This window comes from Salmo salar, chromosome 18 (assembly GCF_965601325.2).
Source record: "Salmo salar chromosome 18, fSalSal1, whole genome shotgun sequence".
NCBI lineage: Eukaryota > Metazoa > Chordata > Actinopteri > Salmoniformes > Salmonidae > Salmo > Salmo salar.
In genome coordinates, this window is record NC_138308.1 from 6,978,386 (window position 1) to 7,005,111 (window position 26,726).

Sequence of the window (26,726 nt, forward strand, 5' to 3'; positions counted from 1 at the left end):
ATAGCCAGATAGTGACAACCTGTTTACTCTGTGAGGGTCTTAGGGACTGAATGACAGACTGACAAGAGTCTCAGTTCAAGAGGGGTGAAATCATCCATAAGGGAAAAAGGCCATTGAGGGGAGCATCCTGCGCTCAAACGTATTCTCCTCTTGAAGGGGGCACAGATGGGTAGTGAGGGGAAGTGCAATGCTCCTTCTTTTGAAATTCAAGTGGATGACATCTTAATTACTGCCTGGTTGTTTCTTGTGTCCGCCAATGATCCATAGCGACATCAGTCACATCACACACACACACACACCACGCGCACACACACACACACACACACACACACACACACACACACACACACACACACACACACACACACGACACACACACACACACACACACACACACACACACACACACACACACACACACACACACACACACACACACACACACACACACACACACACACACACACACACACTGGCCAGCAAAGAAATTGGAGACTCGGCAGCTGGGTTAAAGTGGGTTCACCTTGGAACGAGAAGTTTACCCTCTCATAGCTTTGGGTAAATGTAATATGCTGGACGTTCATTATTTGTTACACACATGACAGGATTCATAAGTACAGGAACCTTTTACTGTTGTCAATGAAGGATTAAACCATCTCTCCACCTCCATTTAATCTTGGTATAAAATAGTACTTTGCTAAGACACAGTTTGAGCCCTTTGGGCAGCTGGAGGCATCTGGTTCAAAATGGTTTCCTCCTTGGAGCACGTTATAGCAACGAGCCAGGTCTGTGGCCTTGAAGTTTTTGCATGTTTGACATAGAGTTTGATACTTTAATGTTTTTTGTCTTGTTTTTATAACTGGCTTCAAAACATTCAACACTATCTTCACCACATAGTGATTTAAAAACAATGACATATTCCATTGACAAAGTTGGATTAAATTACTTTTTATTCTAGTTCTTATAATGGCAACTTTTTCATAATTTAAAACACATGTACAAAAACAAATATCTCCTTCTAAAATATAATACTTTTTTTATTGCTTTGGCACTATTTTTACAAGTATGTGGTGAATTTTCAAAACTCTTCATACAAAACTCCAAACTGGTAACACTTGTAACGCAGCCAGTCTTACATTCAAAACCTTTCATTTTTTATTCATTTTGTTTGCAGACATCTTTCACCACATAACCATTGATTCCAAATACATTTGTTTAATCACCAAAACACAACATAATGATGTCTTCTCAATTTTGTTAGTTTAACAACCAGTTAATCCAATAGCAAAAAATGTGTTGATACATGTTTCAAAATTGCCATTTGAATGAAGTATGCTACAGTATTGTACATTACACTGTTTTCACACTTGCACTATCCATAAAATGTTCTAAACATCCAATTTCCATAATTTATATCCCATGTGGATCAAAGGTGTGATCGCTGAAGACATCTTTCACAACATAAACAAATGAAAGAAATTAAAGCAGCATAATGTTCAGAAGGCACTAGTTTGCATTAAGCCTGTCTTAAGCATCTGGCCATAGGTTCTCATCGAAATCTCCGTAAATATCCTCATTGTTCATGCACCTGGGGAAATACCTTTGGGAAGTCGAATCCAAGCCTGACATAGTTCTGGATTGAAATCATTTTGGATATACAGTACCAGTCAAAAGTTTGGACACACCTACTCATTCAAGGGTTTTTCTTAATTTTTACTATTTTCTACATTGTAGAATAATAGTAAAGACATCAACACTATGAAATAACACATATGGAATCATGTAGTAAGCAAACAATTGTTAAACTAATTAAAATATAGTTTATATTTCAGATTCTTCAAAGTAGCCACCCTTTGCCTTGATGACAGCTTTGCACACTCTTGGCATTCTCTCAACCAGCTTCATGAGGAATGATTTTCCAACAGTCTTGAAGGAGTTCCCACATATGCTGAGCAATTGTTGGCTGCTTTTCCATCACTCTGAATGAGTTGGACCGCAGAGTGAAGGAAAAGCAGTGCATTTTACTGAGTAGTGGCTTCTGTCTAGGTACTCTACCATAAAGGTCTGATTGGTGGAGTGCTGCAGAGAGGGTTGTCCTTCTGGAAGGTTCCCCCATCTCTACAGAGGAACTCTGGAGCTCTGTCAGCGTGACCGTCGGGTTTTTGGTCACCTCCCTGACCAAGGCCCTTCTCCCCTGATTGCTCAGTTTGGCTGGGCAGCCAGCTCTAAGAATGATGGAGGTCCACTGTGTTCTTTGGGGACCTTCAATGCTGCAGAATTTTGTTGGTACACTTCCCCAGATCTGTGCCTCCACACAATCCTGTCTCGGAGCTCTACGGTTAATTATTTTGACCTCATGGATTGTTTTTTGCTCTGACATGCACTGTCAACTGTGTGACCTTATTTAGACGGGTGTGTGCCTTTCCAAATCAACAATTATTTTCTAAAAAAAATTCGATAAAACCTGTTTTCGTGTTGTAATTATCGGGTATTGTGTGTACATTGATAAGGATTTTTTAGAGTAAGGCTGTAACATAACAAAATGTGGAAAAAGTCAAGTGGTCTGAATATTTTCTGAATACCCTGTATATCATACTTTTTATATTTTTTACTTTACGGACACATGTGGCTCTCAAAATCTGTACAAACCAGTTTGCATGTAAAATCTGTAGGTTTACCAACGTGATCATCAATTAAGGGCAGTTGGATTTAGTAATACTAAAATCTGTTTTAACAAAAGAGAAGAGAATCATATCAAAAGTAATGTGAGCATTACATTTCTTAAAAGCAATTACTTTGACTATGTATTGCAATGTGAAACACACAAAAATATAAACACAACATGTAAAGTGTTGGTCCCATGTTTCATAAGCTGAAATAAAAGATCCCAGAAATGTTCCATATGCACAAAAAGCTTATTTCTTAATGAGCATTTCTCATTTGCCAAGATAATCCATCCACCTGACAGGTGTGGCATATTAAGAAGCTGATTAACTTCTTCAGGGATCAGTGTCCCTTTCACGGGACGGCTGAGCTAATGTAGGCTAATGTAGCATGAGGTTGTAAGTAACATGAACATTTCCCAGGACATAGTCATATCTGATATTGGCAGACAGCTTAAATTATTTTTTATCTAACTGCACTGTCCAATTTACAGTAGCTATTACAGTGAAATAATACCATGTTATTGTTTGAGGAGAGTGCACAATTTTGAACATGAAAAGTTATTAATAAAAAATTAGGCACATTTGGGCAGTGTTGATACAAAATTTTGAACAGAAATACAACGGTTAATTGGATCAGTCTAAAACTTTGCACATACACTACTGCCATCTAGTGGCCAAAATCTAAATTGCACCTGGGCTGGAATAATACATGATGGCCTTTCTCTTGCATTTCAAAGATGACGGTACAAAAAAATGACAAAAGAACGGTTGGTTTTTTCTACAATCCTTTTACATTTCCACAAACTTCAAAGTTTCCTTTCAAATGGTACCAAGAATATGCATATCCTTGCTTCAGGGCATGAGCTATAGGCAGTTAGATTTGGATATGTCGTTTTAGGCGAAAATTGAAAAAAAGGGGAAGATCCTTTAAAGAGCATGATCATGGGCCTCCCGAGTGACGCAGCGGTCTAAGGCACTCCATTGCAGCGCTAGCTGCGTCACTACAGATCCTGGTTTGATCCCAGGCTGTGTCGCAACCGGCCGCGACTGGGATACCCATGAGGCGGCGCATAATTGGTCTAGCATCGTCCGGGTTTGGGGATGGTTTGGTCGACCGGGATGTCCTTGTCCCTTCGTGGCCGGGCGCAGTGCACGCTGACTTCAGTTGCCAGGTGTACGATGTTTCCTCTGACACATGCGGCTGGCTTCCAGGTTAAGCGAGCATTGTGTCAAGAAGCAGTGCTTTTTGGCGGGGTCGAGTTTCAGAGGATGCATGGCTCTCGACCTTCACCTCTCCCGAGTCCATACGGGAGTTGCAGCGATGGGACAAGACTACCACGAAAAAGGGGTAAAAAAAATTGCCAGTTGTCTCATGTTTTGAGTGAGCGTGTAATTGGCATGCTGACTGCAGGAACGTCCACCAGAGCAGTTACCAGAGAACTGAATGTTCATTTCTCTACCACAAGCCGCCTCCAACGTCATATTAGAGAATTTGGCAGTACGTCCAATGAAACTGAGTATTTCTGTCTGTAATAAAGACCTTTTGTAGGGAAAAACTCATTCTGATTGGCTGGGCCTGACTCCCAAGTGGGTGGGCCTGGCTCCCAAGTGGGTGAACCTATGCCCTCCCAGGCCCACCCATGGTTGCGCCCCTGCCCAGTCATGAAATACATAGATTAGGGCCTAATGAGTTCATTTCAATTGACTGCTTTCCTTATACACACTGTAACTCAGTAAAATCATTTAAATTGTTGCATGTTGCACTTATATTTTTGCTCAGTATATTTCTAGATGAAACACTGATTAAATTTGGTGAAAAAGTGACTATGAATTTGTGTTGTACTTGGTCAATAAAAATGTGCTTAGAGTTTTGAAACATCTGCCTTTGGCTGATCAGTTTTGAGGCTTTTACTAAGAGTTGTGAAAATCTACCACATACTTCTGAAAATTGCACCAAAGCCATGAAAAAAATGTTAGAATATGGTAACCCAGACAAATTAATTTCAAAATACTCTCACATACAATATAGGAAAATATTTCTGGCTTTCTTCTTCCACTTATACATAGCAGGCTTGAAAATATTATTAAGGAGGGAATAAAAAGACAAATTAATTCTTCTTCTTTATGATTCACTTGAGGGTAGTTTTAGTAGTAGAAAAAAACTTTATAATAACATTTTTACAACATAACACAAACGTCCCTCAAACAAATACTTATGATACGTACAGTATGCTTAACCTTATAGTGCCACAAGAATGCATCTGTTTTAAGGCGTTCTGTGTATTTAATACATGTACTTTGTAAGCTGCCTATATAGAACACTGAGGTATTTAACCTTAATTCTAGCTTGAGCGACCAATGAATCTAGGTGAATGAACAAAAAAAACATGAACACAAAACATGAGCTCCATCCCTTTGTGCATTGTTCAGATAGGGGTAAGTATAGGGATGTACAGTACAGTATGTTCAGTATTAGTGAATGAGGATCCAGGTTCCTGCTCAGTAGGCATGGACCATAAAATATTGTCTGAAACAGAGCGAAGCAGGGTGGTACTATCTGAACTTGTCCAATAAGAAACCCTTGTTTTCATTTTCTGTTGTTTGGGTACCTGTAGTCCTTGAAGTGGTGATGCTGCTTTGTCGAGCGTATGGTAGATGTGGAGAATATTGTGGTGGTGTGTGTCTACTGCTACTGGACGACATGACTGGTGCTGCAACAACAGATAATGTGCTTCTTCAACGCTTCTTTACGTTCAACTATCTCAGTGTCAAACGCCTGAGGGATACAAGGGACGAAGAGATGGACAGACACTTCAACTCATCTGTCCTTTTATGAATATATCTCTGTCTTTTTTACTTCCCTTTTTTGTCCTTTTAAATTCCTGCCATTCCATCCTGTTTTGTCCAACATTGTTCCCCTCTGTCCTCTGGGTCTATCTGCAGGCACAGCTCTCCACAGACATGCTGGGGTAGACCTTGAGCACCAGGTTACCTCCCTGGTCCTGGTAGAGAACCACCAGAGGGCTCATCTTCTCTGGGACACAGCAGGGCTCTGGGACCCCTGGAACGATCCCAACCGCACGGACTATACTCTGGATGGTTGCATGGTTAGAGGGATGCAGCACCTGGGAGAGAGAAGCAATGGAGAGAGAATGGGAAGAGCCAGTGAGGTAGAGAAAGAGAGAGAGAGAGAGAGAGAGAGAGAGAGAGAGGAGAGAGAGAGAGAGAGAGAGAGAGGTTGCAGCATTGTAACTTCAAATCAAATCAAATTTTATTTGTCACATGCGCTGAATACAAGAGCTTTAGACCTTACAGTGAAATGCTTACTTACAAGCCCTTAACCAACAATGCAGTTTTAATAAAAATAAGTCTTAAGAAAGTATTTACTAAAATAAACTGAAGTAAAAAATAAATTAGAACATTTTAAAATAACAAATATTTAAAGAGCAACAATAAAATGATAGTATCGAGGCTATATACTGTACAGTCAATGTGCGGGGGCACAGGTTAGTTGAGGCAATTGAGTTATTATGAACATGTTGGTAGAGGCAATGCCTGTAATAAAACTGGCAATGCCTGTAATAATTCAACAGGAAAAATTACATTAAGTTTAATCTGTATTTTTTTTAAAGAAGGAAGACTAGCACAATGGTTATTAATTGAATAAAGTGCAAGTAGGAAAACATAACATACATGTAAGTGTGTCCACACTGGCCAGTAATGTATCTACTGATTTATACTATTTTATACATGTTGTAGACATATCATCAGACTGGGAGCAATGGAGCAGTTCTAAATTGAGAACCATTAAAACATTCTCCCCTGTCATGTGAGGGTATCCTCTCTGCCTTACATAAGCTCTGCTCTGTGCTCTAACATTGGCCATATGTATCGAGACTAGTCTTTAGCTCAGAAGGCTACCAAAGACTGGATTTCACATGGGTTCAAATCCAGCTAGTCTTAGTCTTTACCTTGGTCATGGGGAACCCACAGGTTCCAGCGCAGTAGTAGGCATCGAAGGCTTTAGGCGCCAGGACCCACTCACTCCAGCCGATGTCGGCAAAGTCCACCCTGAGTGTCCGCCTAGAGCAGCTCCTAATCTGGGGCTCCGATCCCCACTGTCTCTTCTTCGCCTTACGCATCGTCCACTCATCAAAACTCAGCATTGGAGACTTACTTCCTCCTGCCTTCCCTCTATCGTTTCTTCCATCACTCCTTCCCTCACTGTTGTCTTGCAACCTACTTCCTCCATCGCTGCTCTTCTTTTGGGTCCTCTCGTCCAAGCTCAGAACTGGCGATTGACTCCCTCTATCCCTCTCTCCATGTTTCACTTCTTCCTCTCCGTCCTGGCCGTTCCTCGTCCTCTCCTTCCTCCCTGGCTTGGGATTGATAGGTTTCAGGGTGTGGTAGGCGGTTTCAAACAGGTCCTCTTTCCTGGATCCGCTAGGCCTGTACTCCACCTCTGGTAGCTCGTTGTTCTGGATGGAGTCTGGGCGGGATGGTACCCCCCTTCTCACACGACCCTTTGACCCCTGTTTAGGGGGAAGAAGAGAAGGGTGAGAAGTCTTTTCCTTCACCTCAGCCTCAGGGCCATACCTCTGTAAAGTCTGTGCCACACTGTTGGGCTCATCTAGCGCATGGTCGTCTGCATACATCAACAAATAAGGTAGACTGGCCCCCGACAGCGTGTCCTCTGGCTGTCTGTGGTACTGCAGCCCAAAGTCCAGTTCCACTGACACAAAATGGCTGCCTTTTTTCCTGGCCTCCTTTATCGCCACAGTCACGTCCTGCATCTGCCACAACCCTCTCTGGTTAGGATGAAATGTCACGTTGCCTAGCAATGACGCCTGCGACCCTGGATTGAACCCTGACCCAGAGGGGTTGGAGTGAATGAAGAGGTGGATGGAGGGAGCAGGGTGGAGGTGTAGAGAGCGACAGGCCGGGATTTTTAAGCGTTTGCTGAACCAGGCCCTTGGCCGTGGGCACCGGTCGAACAAGAAGTGAAACGTGGCAGAGAGGATGAGCTCTGAGTCCTGGAGAGACGTCAGGTTCAGATGGTAAAACGTCCTCTGGTCAGACGAGTCTACAGGGGGAGAAATGTGTTACTTCAGAGAGTCTTTCACAGTGACCCAGGCCTTAACACCTAAAGAGCAGGCAGAGGCACAGTGATTCCCTAGGTGGGAAGAAACCTTGAGTGGACCCAGACTCTGGAGCGGGAACCCATTGTTCTCTGGCTGTTATAGGAGAGGATAGGAGAGGGGAAGAGTTAGGGAGATGGGGAAGGAGAGGGAGAGGGTGATGGGGAGAGAGAAGAGGAGAGTAGAGGAGAGGGGGAGTGAGTGAGGGAGGGAGAAGGGTGCAGAGGAGTGGGGGGAGGGAGGCATGAGTAACATATTCATGATGTACACTAGGCAAACAGCAGACGTATTGTCCATTGTATATGCGTCTGCGGATGTATGGAGTGACTTAAGAGATATACATTACTCTGTATCCAGCCTCAGGCATATGGAAACGCTTATTTCAGTTTCCCCCCAAAGCTTCCCCTAAGCCACTAATACAGTCAACACTGTCTGCCCCGCACCAAGACACTAACCTAATGTTTTTACAGATCTCTTGTTGTTGTCAAAACTCCCTTACATCTCTCCTTAGATTACATGGCTTCTGCAGTAAAAAAAAAAAAAAAACATGTGTTATGATATGCTATCTGATAACCACTTAAGAAGAGCTCCTCCTTAAATTGAAATTTTTATATTATATGTGAACAGTTTCGTTATTTTAGTGCATTGCTGTGTTCTGCTCATCTAGAGGAATGTTCTTTTGTGCAAATGGTTTGGAGAGATTTTGAGAGACTGATCGACTTGGTTCTTGCAAGACTGAACTGCTGAATCATCAGGCGAACCCAAGGAAGGAATGGGATAGGAGGACTATAAACCCCCCATAAAGGACAACAACAAGAATTAGGACATAGATAAACAAACACAAAACCAGCAGAGGGAGAAAGTGGAAGGATTTCTAAGGGATTTCTGGAGGATAGTTCAGGCTTGATAGGGAAACAAGCATTCAGATGAACCAAAAAAAAACAAGCAAAAGAGCACTTGGAAAGGAGGTTGAAGCGGTGAAACATTTTGAACATTGAGAAAGTATCTTAATTTATGTGTAATGTGTTGTTTCATTGTTCATAAAAATGCAAAGTGAATTTATCTATAGGTGTATTATTTAAATAATTGCGTTCATCAAGGGGAACACGCACATAATTCTAGAGAAGCGTGCATTGTTTAAAGAGGTCAACATGGAGATGAAGATGGATGCATTCTCTAAGCATTATTTCAGAGACCTTGCCATCACGTATCCTGAGAAAAAAATCGAAAAGAAATTGCTAAGGGAATCTCCAGAGACTCTGAGGGCGGACTTCATCCTAAAAGCGAACAAGGGAGTAAAAGGAGACCTTCTCACGATCCTAATACTTGGCACACAGCTCTCCACAAGACCAACAATGATCTTAAAATGTCAGAAAACAGAACAATGAGGCAACTGTATATTGATTCCACCCCCAAATGTAACATTGATATATATATAATAACAGCACTGTGATAGTTCAAGTTTCGGAGGCCAGTCTGGATCAATTTGTCCACTAGTTCGACTAAATAAAACCTTTTGTTGCTGAACTTAAAACCTCTCCACTGTCACTACCTACAACATCCTCCACTCCCTCTGTGCTCCAGTATGTAGTCCCCAGTGTCCCTCTCCCTCCCTCGCCTGCAGGAGACACAGCCCTGAGCACGCCTCTCTCACACGCGACACCTGCAGTACCACAGCATCTTATAAAGGAGGATATCAGCCTGGTGCATCAGCATAGGGATGGAATCCGGGAGCTGCAGTGTGCAATGAAAATGTTGAGGAAGACAGTTAGGCTGTCAGGATGTTTAGGCTCTCAGGATGCAAGTGTGCAGCCTTAGAGAGGAACTATCCGGTACAGTCAACTGGCTGGTGCCACATGCACAACCTGCAGAAAGAGCTATATGAACTAAGGCAGGAATTTCTCAGCCACCACCATCCACTCTACAAAGAGTCCCACAAAAACCCAGGACCAGGCCAACAGCTGAATCAGAACCCACCAACGAACCCAACCAACCGACCAACCCAACCAATGCACCAACCCAGCTGACCACCTCCATCCCCATCTCACGGCCTGCAATTACTCCCATCACTCCTGCCAACCTCCATAGACCTGATGAGAAACCAGTCATAATATTAATGATGGACTCAAATGGAATGATTAAATTAGAGAATAAACTTTTCCCAAATAAAAAGGTGTCAAAGTGCCCAACAACAGAGAGAGCTATGGAGCTCTTGACTGTGGCCCAGCTTAGCTCTCCAAGCCATATCATCATTCACACTGGGACCACTGACCTGTGTGCCAAACAGCAGAGGGTGCCCACATCACTAAGGGGAGTGATAGAGAGGCCTCCACCATCTTCCCGCTTGCAAAGACAGTAATATCTACCTTGCTCCAAAGGAGAGATTTATGACTGTCTTTATGACAATGTACACCTGTACAGAGGTAGTCCCCACCTTCGCTAGGCCATTAAAGGATGTTGCTCTGGGTGGCCAGTCCACCTCACCCCACAGGAGCAGCAGACCAGCCACCAACTCCCTGAGACAAATGAGATGCTCCTTTAGACCTGCACCCGGTGGTGCCAAACAGAGACCGGAGAACAGCCAGCAACACTGCCCCCCTACACCACCCTCCACCACTTCTTTCCCAGGAACTGCATGCAGATACACTGAACTATGCCCAAGCCATACACAGTCAAAGAGGCCCCATGCAGAGTTTGGAGCATTGCTGGCCACACTGCCCTCCACACTACCCTCTTCCATTCTCCCTACAACCTCCCTCCCATGCTACCAGACCAGGCCCGCCTCAGCACTGCTCTACCAGACCAGGTCCGTCGCAGCACAGCTCAACCAGAACCGGCCCATCACAACTCTACTAGACCTGAACCATCACAGCACATCTCTACCAGAACTGGCTCATCAAAGCACAGCTCAACCAGACCTGGCCCGCCTCAGCACAGCTCTACCAGACCCGGCCCACCTCAACTCAGCCCAGCTCAACCCAGCACCGACCACTACCCTAGGGTCTGGCAAAACACTGTTGAGGGTAGTGCACCACATGATGCAGTCCACACCATGTATCATTCACATCATCAGCCCTCATATGCTGAGAGTTTGGAGCTTTGCCAGCCACACTGCCCTCCATACCTTACCCCCACAACCTCCCTCTCAGACTAGTTTTGGTTACCCTCCCTACTCCCATGCCCTGGACAGGCCTGGGACACTCCTGCCCCACATGGCAGCCCCAACCCTGCAACAGGAGGCACACCAAGGCCTCCTGTGCACACCCAGAACTGAGCACCAGCAGCCACTCCGATCCCCTGCAGCAGCTCCACTCCTTTGACGGGATCTTCATCCAGGTAGACTGAGCTCTGCCAACACTGCTCTCCCAGTTCCCGCCCCAGCCACTGCATCCAGCGAATTAAGGGAGGTTTGTCAAATACTCAGACTACTCTGCTCTCACGTGGTTGGCCCGGGACCTTGGCAAAGTCTCAGCTCATTCAACGAATAGCTGCGCGTGACCCAATGCCTGTTAGCTCTTATGGGAATGAGCTGAATACCCCCTCTGACTTTAAATCTCGGAAGGGGCTTGGGCTAATGCACCTAAATGTGCGAAGTATTATTAAAAAAATAGACATTTGGGTACAGGACTCGTGTCCTGACATTCTAGTTCTCTCTGAAACATGGTTAAATGGTTCTGTATCTGATAAAGACATTGAAGTACAATATTCTAATGTATTTAGATGTGACAGATTCTAGAAAGGGAGAGGAGTGGCCATATACACTACAGGTCAAAAGTTTTAGAACAGCTACTCATTCAAGGGTTTTTCTATTTTCTACATTGTAGAATAATAGTGAAGACATCACAACTATGAAATAACACATATGGAATCATGTAGTAACCAAAAAAGTGTTAAACAAATCTAAATATATTTTATATTTGAGATTCTTCAAAAAGCCACAATTTGCCTTGATGACAGCTTTGCAACCTCTTGGCATTCTCTCAACCAGCTTCATGAGGTAGTCACCTGGAATGCATTTCAATTAACAGGTGTGCCTTCTTAAAAGTTGATTTATGGAATTTCTATCCTTATTGCATTTGAGACAATCAGTTGTGTTGTGACAAGGTAAGGGGGTAATCAGAAGATAGCCCTATTTGGTAAAAGACTAAGTCCATATTATGGCAAGAACAGCTCAAATAAGCAAAGCGAAACGACAGTCCATCATTACTTTAAGACATTAAGGTCAGTCAATACGGAAAATTTGCAGTCGCAAAAACCATCAAGCGCTATGATGAAACTGGCTCTCATGAGGACCGCCACAGGAAAGGAAGACCCAGAGTTACCTCTGCTGCAGAGGATAAGTTCCTTAGAAAATGCAGCCTCAGAAAATGCAGCCCAAATAAATGCTTCACAGAGTTCAAGTAACAGACACATCTCAACATCAACTATTCAGAGGAGACTGTGTGAATCAGGCCTTCATGGTCGAATTGCTGCAAAGAAACCACTACTAATAAGAAGAGACTTTCTTGGGCCAAGAAACATGAGCAATGGACATCAGACCGGTGGAAATTTGTCCTTTGGTCTGGAGTCCAAATTGGAGATTTTTGGCTCCAACCGCTGTGTCTTTGTGAGACGCAGTGCGGGTGAACGGATGACCTACGCATGTGTTTTCCCACCGTAAAGTATGGAGCCTCCTCCATACTTTACGGTGGGAAATACAAATGCTTAGATAATCCAAGGTTTTATGGTGTGGGGCTGCTTTGCTGCTGACACTGTCTGTGATTTATTTAGAATTCAAGGCACACTTAACCAGCATGTCTACCACAGCATTCTGCAGCGATACGCCATCCCATCTGGTTTGTGCTTAGTGGGACTATTATTTGTATTTCAACAGGACAATGACCCAACACAACTCCAGGCTGTGTAAGGGCTATTTTACTAAGAAGGAGAGTGCATCAGATGACCTGGCCTCCACAATCCCCCGACCTCAACCAAATTGAGATGGTTTGGGATGAGTCGGACCGCAGAGTGAAGGAAAAGCAGCCAACAAGTTCTCATCATATGTGGGAACTCCTTCAAGACTTTTGGAAAAGCATTCCAGGTGAAGCTGGTTCAGAGAATGCCAAGAGTGTGCAAAGCTGTCATCAAGGCAAAGGGTTGCTATTTGAAGAATCTCAAATATAAAATATAAACACTGTTTTGGTTACTACATGATTCCATATGTTTTATTTCATAGTTTTGATGTCTTCACTATTATTCTATATTCCTCAATTGGCCTAGACCAGGCTGCATGTAGCTGGTTTAAAAATGACTTGACAGATAGAACTCAATGTGTATCTACTGATGGTGTTAAATCAGGTTTCCTGGATATTGCGAAAGGCGTCGCACAAGGGTTGATTCTGGGTCCTGTACTTTTTGCTGTTTGCATTAACAATTTTGTCTGTAAAAAAATTGTACGTGCACTTGTATGCTGATGATACTGTTGTGTATGCTATTACCCCCACGGTTGAACAGTTTTGTCTTCATTTTACTATAGAAAAACTTTATTGACCTGAAATTAGTATTGAATGTAGGTAAAACTAAGTATATGTTGTTCTCTAGAGAACATAAAAATAACTGATTTAAGCATACGTCCATAATGATCTTGTCCCTGCTTACAAATATCTGGGCATCTGGATAGATGAAAAGCTGTCTTTTAAAAAGCATATTGATGAGTTAGTTATGAAGCTGAGAATAAAAATGGGTTTCTTCTATAGATGCAGTTTATCATAGCACACTGCGCTTTATTAAGTGTGACAATTTTTGTACTCGTGTCACGTCCTGACCAGAAAAGGTGTCATTTTGTTATTGTAGTTGCAGGGGTGTGTTTGTTTTGTGTGTTTCAGGTTTTTTGGGGTTATGTTAATATATTTCTATGTTCGTTCTAGTTCTTATATTTCTATGTTTAGTTAATTGGGCTGACCTTCAATTGGAGGCAGCTGTTCCTCATTGCCTCTAATTGAAGGTCCTATTTAGTAGGGGTGTTTTTCCATGGGTTTTGTGGGTAGTTGTTCTTTGTATAGTCTATAGTACCTTACAGGACTGTTTTTCGGCGTTGTTTTGTTCAAGCGTTTGTTTCTTTTCTTCAATAAAAGAAGACGTTTCACATTCCCGCTGCAGTTTGGTCTGATCACTACGACGCTTGTGACAACTCATCACTGCATTCTCTACCAGAAATGTGGTTGGCCCTCCTTGATGTCACATAGGTTGATACATTGCTATGTTTTCATTTATAAACCCCTTTTACAAAAAGTCTCACTGTACCTAACATCTTTACTAAACTTTAGACATATGAGTTACCACACCAGGTCTCAGGGATTTAGGTAAATCAGCTTTTCGTTTTCTTGCACCGAATGTGTGGAACAATCTTCAAAATGTTCTTAAATTTGATGTTTTGGTGCCTCTAGGGCAATTCAGAAGGCTGATTGAGGACCAGTTTACTGATGAATGTGCTTGATTTTTATGACCATGTAATTTCTGCATGCATTTTGTATTTACATTGATGTGTGTATTTTCTGTAATTTAGTTAATTCAGGGATCCTCTGTAAAAGAGACCTTGGTCTCAGGATGACTCCCTGATAAAATAAAGGTTAAATAAATTAAACAAAAGTCAATGTGGGTCTGTTTTGTTTATTAAAAAAACACCACAGGAAAATGGCAACACTGCGTGCTAAGCCTTCATACTCCAGCCCAGGATACAGTGGCCTCTTTAGGAAAATAGATATGGTGCATTATTGGTGTCCCCCTGTCTCCTAGTTACCGCATTGTTGTCGCGGCCAGCGCGGCAGCTGGGCTCCACTTGGGGGCGAATTCTACACACATTGTTGCGCGTCTGCCGTGGCAGGACCACACTACAGCTGAAGCGACACATACAGATCTGCCCAAGTGCGTCATAAAAAGCACTGTGGCATTCTCAGACGGTTCCAAAACAATCCTACCTATTTGGGGTGTCTGACCACATGCGTCCGCTTTTTTCAGCCCGCTGTTGGCTATTTCAATTAATTAGGTTGCCTACTAGAAAGGGGGGGGGGGGGGGGGGGCAGTACATAATTGATATTATTGAAAAACATAAGGACCTTTCGGTTGTTATATAATATAACCATAAATTCATCATAACTTGGTGAGTGAAGGCACCGCCTATGCACGTTGCGTTTCTCTCCATGCCTATCTCATCATCGCCTTTCCCTATGAGAACAGACATAGTCCGCAACGTATGTGCATCTCAAGAAATTAGGAAGCATATCAGAGTTGAGGATATTACTAATTTATCGACATTCATTTCCCTGTCCAGCATCATAGACAGCTATACCACAGCTACACTCACCTTGGCTGGCTCTGAAACTTCTGACAGTGTTTCCCTCTCTGAGTCGTTTCAGATCTCTGTTGTATTTCTCATACAGCCTGTACATGTGCTGTGAGACCACATCCTGATTAGCTTTGTCTCGGTCAAATGGAGAATCGGTTCCATCGCTGCCCTGTCCCTGCAAGCCCCATGGGGTTCGGCTCGAGGTCCGACCCTCCAAAGCTCCAAGACAACAACCTAGCATTAGAAAAAGCATGTGCGCGGTAAACTCGAACCAGACTGCCATTTCAGAACCAAACACAAAATCCTTTACGCAAGGGAGAAAACGCGCATCTGAGGAATGACTTGTAATAAAGTGTCTGTGATAAAGGCGTCCGCTTTTACTCCTCTTTTATGCGCGGCAGACCGTGTGGTTGCTGGAGGTTAGTTTGCGCTCCTCAGAGCTACTTTAACACTTGTTTCTCCTTTACAGCCAGAGGTGAGAGGGGTAACACTGGAGTAGTGAAAGGTGCTGACGTCCACTTCTGCAGCCAATGAGAGAACTCACACACTACAGTACCAGTTTGTTATTCCCGTCTCTCTCTCTCTCTCTCTCTCACACACACACACACACACACACACACACACACACACACACACACACACACACACACACACACACACACACACACACACACACACACACACACACACACACACACACTGTTCCATCTTAAAGCAAGTATTTCAAACTCACAAAAATGTAACAATCCAAATATGTTATTAATAAAACTGGACGATGACGACGATTGATATGCTGTTGGTGTTTTATTGATATTTGTTAAATGTGTCATAACAAATATTGTTGAGTTATGTTGTCAACATTTCTGTTTCAAATAGCATCACAACAATTGCTTTTGATTGCAATTCAGTCACAAATGATTAGTGAACTACACCTACAATAACAGTCTGGGTATTAACCAACCATGGCTTATTATGAATGGTGTGTGTGTGTGTGTGTGTGTGTGTGTGTGTGTGTGTGTGTGTGTGTGTGTGTGTGTGTGTGTGTGTGTGTGTGTGTGTGTGTGTGTGTGTGTGTGTGTGTGTGTGTGTGTGTGTGTGTGTGTGTGTGTGTGTGTGTGTGTTTGTGTGTGTCTGAGAGAAAGAGAGCACAATGAGTGTGTTATTGAGAAGTGGAGTGTTACAGAGAGGCTGTGAGAAGAGAGGAGGGAACTCGCATTTTATAAATGGGATTCAGAACATGACTCTACCAATGGTCTTGCCACCTCGGGTGTTATTGTGTGTGTATGTGTGTGTATGTGTGTGTGTGTCTGTCTCTGTGTGTGTCTGTCTGCAGCTCCATGCCAACAATGCTAGTTCTGTGAGACCGGCGGTCTCCAGCAGAGAGGCTGTAACTAGCCCGGCCTCTCAGGTCACCCTCTGTCACCACACACACCCAAACTCACACCCACACACACATTTTTTTACTATCCTTGTGTGGACCAAACAATTGATTCCCATTCAAAGTCCCTTTTTCCCTAACCCTAACCCTAACCCTAACCCTCTAATTCTAAACCTAACCCTTAATCTTAACCAGTAACCCCAAAACCCTAAACCTAACCTTAATTCCTAACCCTAAACCTAACCCATAACCCTAATTGTAACCCTAACACACAACATACATTCCCCCCACTCCAGGACTTCAGACCTATATCAGCATACTGCAGAACCCCCAACCTGAGGGACCTCATAGTCTAGCCCAAATTCTCACACAGCCCCCCCCCCCCCCCCCCCACACACACACACACACGCACACACACACGTTTGCCTAGTGGCATACAGTTCAGCAGAAACTTTGTTATGATTTACACACATGCAATTCTACATCATTTAGGCCTACATAATCAGAATATTTAGGAGACATAATCAGAATATTTTTGAATACTACACAAACGACCAAAATGTGTGGCTACTCTGACACTGTCAACCAGATAAATAGAAATGACTTGGGCCTGGTTTCATAAAAGCATCATAGGCTAAGATCATTGATTACAGTTTTTTACAATTGCTTACACACTAAAATGTAACTTTTCCCACAATTAGCAAAACCTTACACTCAAGGAGCAAAACACAAGGCTAGATTTGCACAACTGTAAGCACATTGTCAGCTTCACACTATTTACAAAACATTACACACAGTGATTTGCAAAACACTAAACACACTTGTATACATCAGACACAGAAGTATATCATGATGTCACTTCCGTGCCATTCCAAAGCACTGACTGTCAAATTACCACACCTATGAGCCAATCTGTTGAACACAGCCATCAGGTGCACAAACACATGATTGCTAAATTGTAGACACACCAATCAGGTTTAAGCACTATAAAAATGCAGCATGTAGGTTCACCTGCCTTCAACCAAAATGGAAGGAGTCAGAAGAAGAGGGAGGGTGAGAGGAGGAGTACACAGTCTTAACATTCTGTATACTCCCCTTTGTCCTAAGGGTAAAAAATGACCCGCCTTCAATAAACCCCGAAAATAAAGCAGCTTAATTGAATTTTAAACCCCAAATTTATTTTTCATGAAGAAACAACCTGTCATTCATCCTAAACGTTGTGCGTATCTGGGTTTTCCCTCCTCACAATGCAGAAAGACTGCACTTAATCAGTGGACACCACTCGTTTTTATTACAACACACCTGTCATAATTGTTTTCTTTACTAAAGTGCTCATCCACTATTACCTCTACTACCCTGGGCCTGAAGTATGTTAGACGCTCCACCCACTTCTCCCAGACTTCTCTTATGGCCGCCAGTTTGTCTCTCACACGTCTTGCAGGTCTTGACCCACGGTTATCAAATCGTAGCATTCTTGAGAAAGTGTGAAAGACTTTCAGTGGCATCGTGGCACGGACAATCACCTCTGCATCCCAGAGACTACATGTAGCCTCGCCTCGGGACCTATACACACCCGCTAAGATTAGCAGCCCTATGTAGGCACGCAGGTCAATCTCATCCATCCTTTTCCAGTTGTATCCATATTTATGGAAACCCTACAAATTTGTCATCAACAGGATGATTTTTTCGATAGCTGGTGTGATGAACATGTAGAATGTTGAGGCGATGTCCTGGGCATGGGCGACTGCATGTCTTGTGGGCCCTGGGATCATCCTTATGACATTTTGTGCTGACATCCTGCCCTGGTTGTCATATGGTGATAAGGACCGTGTTATTATATGTTCTTTGACAAAAATGTATTTCTTTCAGCATGGGGGATTTCTTCTTCATCTGAAGATGATGCATCGTGCTCTGGGTTGTATTCTTCTAAAATCTTCTTCAGATACCTCCTCCTCTTCTAAATCATCGTTCTCTTGTTCCTCCTGGACATCTGAAAAAATCGGATCCACGACCTGTTGGGCACTGAAACGTGCACTCATGGCTTCAGCAAAAAGAACTGGGAGGACTCATCTGCATCACATTTATAGCCTCCGACTGCATTCCCCATTAGTAAACAATGCTTACAAGAAATGTTTATTTTGTCTGACATTTTGTTTATTTTGTCTGATGCACAAGAAAGTTTTAGTTTTGTCTGAGTTCAATCAGAAGCACACATAATCTCAATTTCTCATTGTGTGTGTGTGTGTGTGTGTGTGTGTGTGTGTGTGTGTGTGTGTGTGTGTGTGTGTGTGTGTGTGTGTGTGTGTGTGTGTGTGTGTGTGTGTGTGTGTGTGTGTGTGTGTGTGTGTGTGTGTGGTTTTTGTGGTGTGCACATGATTTTATAACTGCCGGGTCAAAAATGACCCTAAGACAATGGAAATATGATGGAAATATGGAAACATGAACAAAGGCGATGCGTAAAGGCACATAGCTTTCTGTAAGCATGAGCCAGGCCATATGATATACAATACGAGGGACTCATTAGGCTACATTTAGATTTACACTTCATTCATTTAAAAAGCCATAGTATTTGCTTTACCTGCATGCTCCTTTGCACTTGTTATCCATTGCCACTTTTATCCATTTTCATAATTTGACCACACATCTTGCTATAGGTTATCATATTAGAGGTTCTTCGAAATGCAAACTTTTGGTATTCTTAAGACCTGCCTAAACACAACCAATGCACCTAGTCCTACAAAGCGGTTTTACTGTTTTTAAAACAGAAGGATCTATGAAATAATATTTATTTGTACGGCTGTGGACAGGTCGAGGATATCGGGACAGTAGCCTATTACGTCCGGTCTTAAATCGTTGGATAACAAATATAGGCTGTAACGATGAGTGTAAAACTATTGACAATAAAAGCGTGCTGTTTTCTGTCAATGTATACAGCTTGTGTCATAAGGGAGATCCAAGGCAGGTTTGATTCATTTACATACAGGGAGGAACCCGGGAATTTGGTCACAGTACGAACGCGGTGGGCAGATAAGACACACATTTTATTGCCATGTGTAGACGCAACAAATCTCGATCAGATAGTGATCGGATCATCTTGATCGGATGACGACAACCACGGCTTAAGTTTCCAAGTCTTTCACCTTCACCTTCCTGTGATTACGACTGCATGCACCTAAAACCATTAACAAATCAAATAGACCACGTTATGAAAACAATATACAACCTTGTGCACTGTTCTTCCCTTAAATTTCTGAATGCTAAATCCTATTACATTTCATTGTCAACTCACAGATTAGGATTTGGCATATTTTCCTATTTTCAAATGATCGTTTCCTCTTCTACCCCTTGAAGCTGTACAGTGCCCACAGGTCATCGTCACCCACTTTACTCATGGTGCTTTCAAGACAACTGGTAACTCACAGGGGGAAAAAACAGGTCAAATCGTGAGTTTCCGATTTGGAATTCCGAGTTCAATGACCGTGTCACGATTTCCGCCGAAGTCGGTTCCTCTCCTTGTTTGGGCGGCGTTCGGCGGTCGACGTCACCGGTCTTCTAGCCATCGCCGATCCACCTTACATTTTCCATTTGTTGTGTCTTGTTTTCCCACACACCTGGTTTACATTCCCTCATTACCTGTCGTGTATATAACCCTCAGTTCCCCCCATGTCTGTGTGTGGAATTGTTTCTTGTAAAGTGTTTGTGCACTCTGACTGGTTCGCGACGGGTTATTTTATACCCATATTTTGTTGTTCTGGGTGCCGTTGGTTTTTTCATATTAAACTGCTCCGGTTATTACCCAGTTCTGCTCTCCTGCGCCTGACTTCCCTGCATCCAGTCACGCATCTCTTACAGACCGCTTAAAACAATTTTCCAAGTTCCCAGTTGCCTTGAACCGGTCAGACACTTTCCCCGGGATACGATATTTCAAGGAATACAAGTTATTTAAAGGAAGCTTTATAAATATCTATCTAACTAAAAGCACATTCCATAAGACTTTCAACACGTGATGAAGAAATAAAATCATAAAATATAGTGTTATGAAGAGGATAGGAACATTATAATAACTCAGAAACTGTGTTATGTGTCCTGATTGATCATTTAACCTTATCTACAGTGCATTTGGGAAGTATTCAGACCCCTTGATTTTTTTCACATTTTGTTAAGTTCGAGACTCTAAAATTGATGAAATTAAAAGTTTTCCTCATCAATCTACACACAATACATCATAATGACGAACAAAAACAGATGTTTAGACATTCTTGCAAATGTATTACCTTATTTACATAAGTATTCAGACCCTTTGCTAAAAGACTTGAGATTTAACTCAGGTGCATCCTGTTTCCATTTATCATCCTTGAGATGTTTTTACAAAATGATTGGAGTCCACCTGTGATAAATTCAATTCATTGGACATGATTTGGAAAGCACACACCTGTATATATAAGGTCCCAAGATTGACAGTGCATGTCAGAGCAAAAACCAAGCCATGAGGTCGAAGGAATTGTCCGTCGAGCTCCAAGACAGGATTGTGTTGAGGCACAGATGTGGGGAAGGGTACAAAAAATGTCTAAAACATTGAAGATCCCCCAAGAACACAGTGGCCTCTATCATTCTTAAATGGAAGAAGTTTGGAACGACCAAGAGTCTTCCTAGAGCTGGCTGCCCAGCCAAACTGAGCAATCGGGGGAGAATGGCCGTGGTCAGGGAGGTGACCAAGAACCCAATGGTCTCTCTGACAGAGCTCCAGAGTTCCTCTGTGAAGATGGAAGAACCTTCTAGAAGGACAACCATCTCTGCAGCACTCCATCAATCAGGCCTTTATGGTAGTGGCCAGACAGAAGCCACTCCTCAGTAAAAGTCAAATGACAGCCCGCTTGGTTTGCCAAAAGGCACCTAAATGACTCAGACCATGAGAAACAACATTTTCTGGTCTGATGAAACCAAGATTACGCTCTATGGCCTGAATGCCAAGCGTATGGAGGAAACCTGGCACCATCCCTGCGGTGAAACATGGTGGTGGCAGCATCATGCTGTGGGGATGTTTTTCAGTGGCAGGACCTGGGAGACTAGTCAGGATCAAGGGAAAGATGAACGGAGAAAAGTACAGAGAGATCCTTGATGAAAACCTGCTCAGCAGCGCTCAGGACCTCAGACTGGGGAGAAGGTTCACCTACCAACAGGACAACAACCCTAAGCACACAGACAAGACAAAGCAGGAGTGGCTTCGGGACAAGTCTCTGAATGTCCTTGAACCCGATCGAACATCTCTGGAGAGACCTGAAAATAGCTGTCCAGCGACACTCCCCATCCAACCTGACAGAGATTGAGAGGATCTGCAGAGAAGAATGGGAGAAACTCTCCAAATGCAAGGGTGCCAAGCTTGTAGCGTCATACCCAAGAAGACACAAGGCTTTAATCGTTGCCAAAGTTGTTTCAACAAAGAACTGAGTAAAGAATACTTATGTACATTTAACATTAAAGTTTTTAATGTTAAATATATTCGCAAAAATGTCTAAAAACCTTCTTTTGCTTTGTCATTATGGGCAATTGTGTGTAGATTGATGAGGAAAAAAAAGCATATATACAGTCAGAAGTTTACATACACCTTAACCAAATATATTTAAACTCAGTTTTTCACAATTCCTGACATTTAATTCTAGTAGAAATTCCCTGTCTAACGTCAGTTAGGATCACCACTTTATTTTAAGAATGTGAAATGTCAAAACAATAGTAGAGAAAATGATTTATTTCAGCTTTTATTTCTTTCATCACATTCCCAGTGGTTCAGAAGTTTACACACACTCAATTAGTATTGGGTACCATTGCCTTTAAGTTGTTTAACTTGGGTCCAACATTTCAGGTAGCCTTCCTCAAGCTTCCCACAATAAGTTGGGCGAATTTTGGCCCATTCCTCCTGACAGAGCTGGTGTAACTGAGTCAGGTTTGTAGGCCTCCTTGCGCGCACACACTTTTTCAGTTCTGCCGAAACATTTTCTATGGGATTGAGGTCTGGGCTTTGTGATGGCCAATCCAATACCTTGACTTTGTTGTCCTTAAGCCATTTTGCCACAACTTTGGAAATATGCTTGGGGTAATTGCTCATTTGGAAGACCCATTTGAGACCAAGGTTTAACTTCCTGACTGATTTCTTGAGATATTGCTTCAATATATCCACATCATTTTCCTGCCTCATGATGCCATCTATTTTGTGAAGGGCACCAGTCCCTCCTGCAGCAAACCACCCCCACAACATGATGCTGCCACCCCTGTACTTCACGGTTGGGATGGTGTTCTTCGGCTTGCAAGCCTCCCCATTTTTCCTCCAAACATAATGATGGTCATTATGGCCAAACAGTTCTATTTTTGTTTCATCAGACCAGAGGACATTTCTCCAAGAAGTACGATCTTTGTCCCCATGTGCAGTTGCAAACCGTAGTCTGGCTTTTTTATGGTGGTTTTGGAGCAGTGGCTTCTTCCTTGCTGAGCGGCCTTTCAAGTAATGTCGATATAGGACTCGTTTTACTGTGGATATAGATACTTTTGTACCTGTTTCCTCCAGCATCTTCACAAGGTCCTATGCTGTTGTTCTGGGATTGATTTGAACTTTTCACACAAATGTACAAAGGTCGCTCCTATCAGGTGGCGTGGCGTGAATCCGTCTCCGCACCACGTGCTCTCACCACTGGTGTCCCCCAGGGCTCAGTTCTAGGCCCTCTCCTATTCTCGCTATACACCAAGTCACTTGGCTCTGTCATATCCTCACATGGTCTCTCCTATCATTGCTACGCAGACGACACACAATTCATCTTCTCCTTTCCCCCTTCTGATAACCAGGTGGCGAATCGCATCTCTGCATGTCTGGCAGACATATCAGTGTGGATGACGGATCACCACCTCAAGCTGAACCTCGGCAAGACGGAGCTGCTCTTCCTCCCGGGGAAGGACTGCCCGTTCCATGATCTCGCCATCACGGTTGACAATTCCATTGTGTCCTCCTCCCAGAGTGCTAAGAGCCTTAGCGTGACCCTGGACAACACCCTGTCGTTCTCCGCTAACATCAAGGCGGTGACCCGATCCTGTAGGTTCATGCTATACAACATTCGCAGAGTACGACCCTGCCTTACACAGGAAGCGGCGCAGGTCCTAATCCAGGCACTTGTCATCTCCCGCCTGGATTACTGCAACTCCCTGTTGGCGGGGCTCCCTGCCTGTGCCATTAAACCCCTACAACTCATCCAGAACGCCGCAGCCCGTCTGGTGTTCAACCTTCCCAAGTTCTCTCACGTCACCCCACTCCTCCGCACACTCCACTGGCTTCCAGTTGAAGCTCGCATCTGCTACAAGACCATGGTGCTTGCCTACGGAGCTGTGAGGGGAACGGCACCTCCGTACCTTCAGGCTCTGATCAGGCCCTACACCCAAACAAGGGCACTGCGTTCATCCACCTCTGGCCTGCTGGCCCCCCTACCTCTGCGGAAGCACAGTTCCCGCTCAGCCCAGTCAAAACTGTTCGCTGCCCTGGCACCCCAATGGTGGAACAAGTTCCCTCACGACGCCAGGACAGCGGAGTCAATCACCACCTTCCGTAGACACCTGAAACCCCACCTCTTTAAGGAATACCTGGGATAGGATATAGTAATCCTTCTAACCCCCCCCCCCCCCCCCAAAAAAAAGATATAGATGTACTATTGTAAAGTGGTTGTTCCACTGGATATCATAAGGTGAATGCACCAATTTGTAAGTCGCTCTGGATAAGAGCGTCTGCTAAATGACGTAAATGTAAATGTAAATCCCTAGGAGACAGAACGCGTCTCATTCCTGAGCGGTATGACGGCTGCGGGGTCCCATGGTGTTTATACTTGCATATTATTGTTTGTGCAGATGAACATGGTACCTTCAGGCGTTTGGAAATTGCTTCCAAGGATGAACCAGACTTGTGGAGGTCTACAATTTTTTTTATGAGGTCTTGGCTGATTTCTTTAGATTTTCCCATGATGTCAAGCAAAGAGGCACTGAGTTTGAAGGTAGACCTTGAAATACATGCACAGGTATACCTCCAATTGACTCAAATTATGTCAGTTAGCCTATCAGAAGTTTCTAAAGACATATTTTTTTTGATTTTTTCCAAGCTGTTTAAATAACGGCACAGTCAACTTAGTGTATGTACACTGCTGACCCACTGGAATGGTGATACAGTGAATTATAAGTGAAATAATCTGTCTGTAAACAATTGTTGGAAAAATTACTTGTGTCATGCACAAAGTAGATGTCCTAACCGACTTGCCAAAACTATAGTTTGTTAACAAGAAATTTGTGGAGTGGTTGAAAAACGAGTTTCAATGACTCCAACCTAAGTGTATGTAAACTTCCGAATTCAACTATATATTTTTTTTCTCCCCAATTTCGATTTTGGCTCTTCGCTGCAACTCCACAACGGGCTTGAGTAATGCGTCCTCCGAAACATGACCCGCCAAACTGTGCTTCTTAACACCCGCCTGCTTATCCCGGATACCAGCCGCACCAATGTGTCGGAGGAAACATAGTTCAACTGACGACCAGATGTCAGCCTGCAGGTGCCCGGCCTGCCACAAGGAGTTGCTATAGTGAGATGAGCCCAGTAACGCCCGCCTGGCCAAACCCTCCCCCAACCCGGACGATGCTGGACCAATTGTGCGCTGCCCTATGGGACTCCTGATCACGGCCGGTTGTGATACAGCCCGGGATCGAACCCGGGTCTGTAGTGACGCCTCTAGCACTGTGATGCAGTGCCTTAGACTGCTGCGTCACTCGGGAAGCCCGGAAAAAAACAATTTAAGGAACTAGAAATATGCATGCTGACAATGTTGTGGTAATATTAGGAAAAACTTAAATATAACATTTTCTAAATGACCTTTGAAATGTTCCGAGGACGTCCAAGACAAGCTGAAATGTATATTATGTGAACATCAATGGAATATAGTGCACAATTTTGACAAAATTCGATCTGATCTTCATCCATCACAACAATAGACAAACTCAGTGTGCTTCAACTAATAACACACAAATTATTGTATTTTTCTTGTCTATGTTGAATACATAGTTTAAACATTCACAGTGTAGGTTGGAAAAAGTATGTGAACCCCTAGGCTAATAACTTCTCCAAAAGTCAACTAAGTCAACTAACCTGAAGTACAATCAATGAGACGAGATTGGAGATTATGATAAGAGCTGTCCTGCCCCATAAAAAACACTCACAAAAATTGAGTTTGCTATTCACAAGAAGCATTGCTTGATGTGAACCATGCCTCAAACAAAAGAGATGTCAGAAGACCAAAGATTAAGAATAGTTTCCTTGCATAAAGCTGCAAAGGGTTACAAAAGTATCTTTAAAAGAAATTCCACAGTAAGACAAATTGTCTATAAACGGAGAAATTCCAGCACTGTTGCTACTCTCAAAGATGACTGCAAGAGCACAGCGCTAAATGCTCAATGAGGTTAAAAGGAATCCTAGAGTGTCAGCTAAAGACTTACAGAAATCTCTGGAAGATGCTAATATCTCTGTTGACGAGTCTACAATACGTAAAACACTAAAACAAGAATGATGTTCATGGGAGGACACCATGGAAGAAGCCACTGCTGTCCAAAAAACATTGCTGCACGTCTGAAGTTGGCAAAAGAGCACCTGGATGTTCCACAGCGCTAATGGCATAAAAAAAGCACAGCACACCAACATCAAAACCTCATCCCAACTGTAAACTATTGTGGAGAGAGCATCATGGTTTAGTGCTGCTTTGCTACATCAGGGCCTGGACAGTTTGCTGTCATCGACGGAAAAATGAATTCCCAAGTTTATCAAGACAATTTGCAGGAAAATGCAAGGTTATCTGTCCTATAATTGAAGCTCAACAGAAGTTAGGTGAGCAACCCAAAGCCCAAAAGACAGAAGTAAATCAACAACAGAATGGCTTGAACAGAAGAAAATATGCCTTCTGGAGTGACGGCCACTGTCCTGACCTCAACCCGATTGAGATGCTGTGGCATGACCTCAAGAGAGTGGTTTACACCAGACATCCTAAGAATATTGTGGAACTGAAACAGTTTTGTAAAGAGAAATGGTCCAAAATTCCTCCTGACCATTGTGGGGGGGCTGATCGACAACTACAGAAAACGTTTGGTTGAGGTTATTGCTGCCAAATGATAGTCAACCTCTTATTAAATCCTAGGGTTCACATACTTTTTCC

At 43.3% G+C, this 26,726-nt stretch overlaps 1 protein-coding gene across 1 annotated transcript; it reads right to left on the reverse strand.

Moving 5' to 3' along the window:
- Positions 1–928: 928 nt before the first annotated feature.
- On the reverse strand, positions 929–15,652 carry LOC106576847 (growth/differentiation factor 10). Its single transcript, XM_014154322.2, has 3 exons — positions 15,147–15,652; positions 6,638–7,749; positions 929–5,791 (listed from the first exon to the last, which is right to left on the reverse strand). Exons 1-3 carry the CDS (start codon positions 15,409–15,411, stop codon positions 5,600–5,602), a joined length of 1,569 nt encoding a protein of 522 aa, XP_014009797.1. The 5' UTR covers positions 15,412–15,652; the 3' UTR covers positions 929–5,599.
- Positions 15,653–26,726: the final 11,074 nt, after the last annotated feature.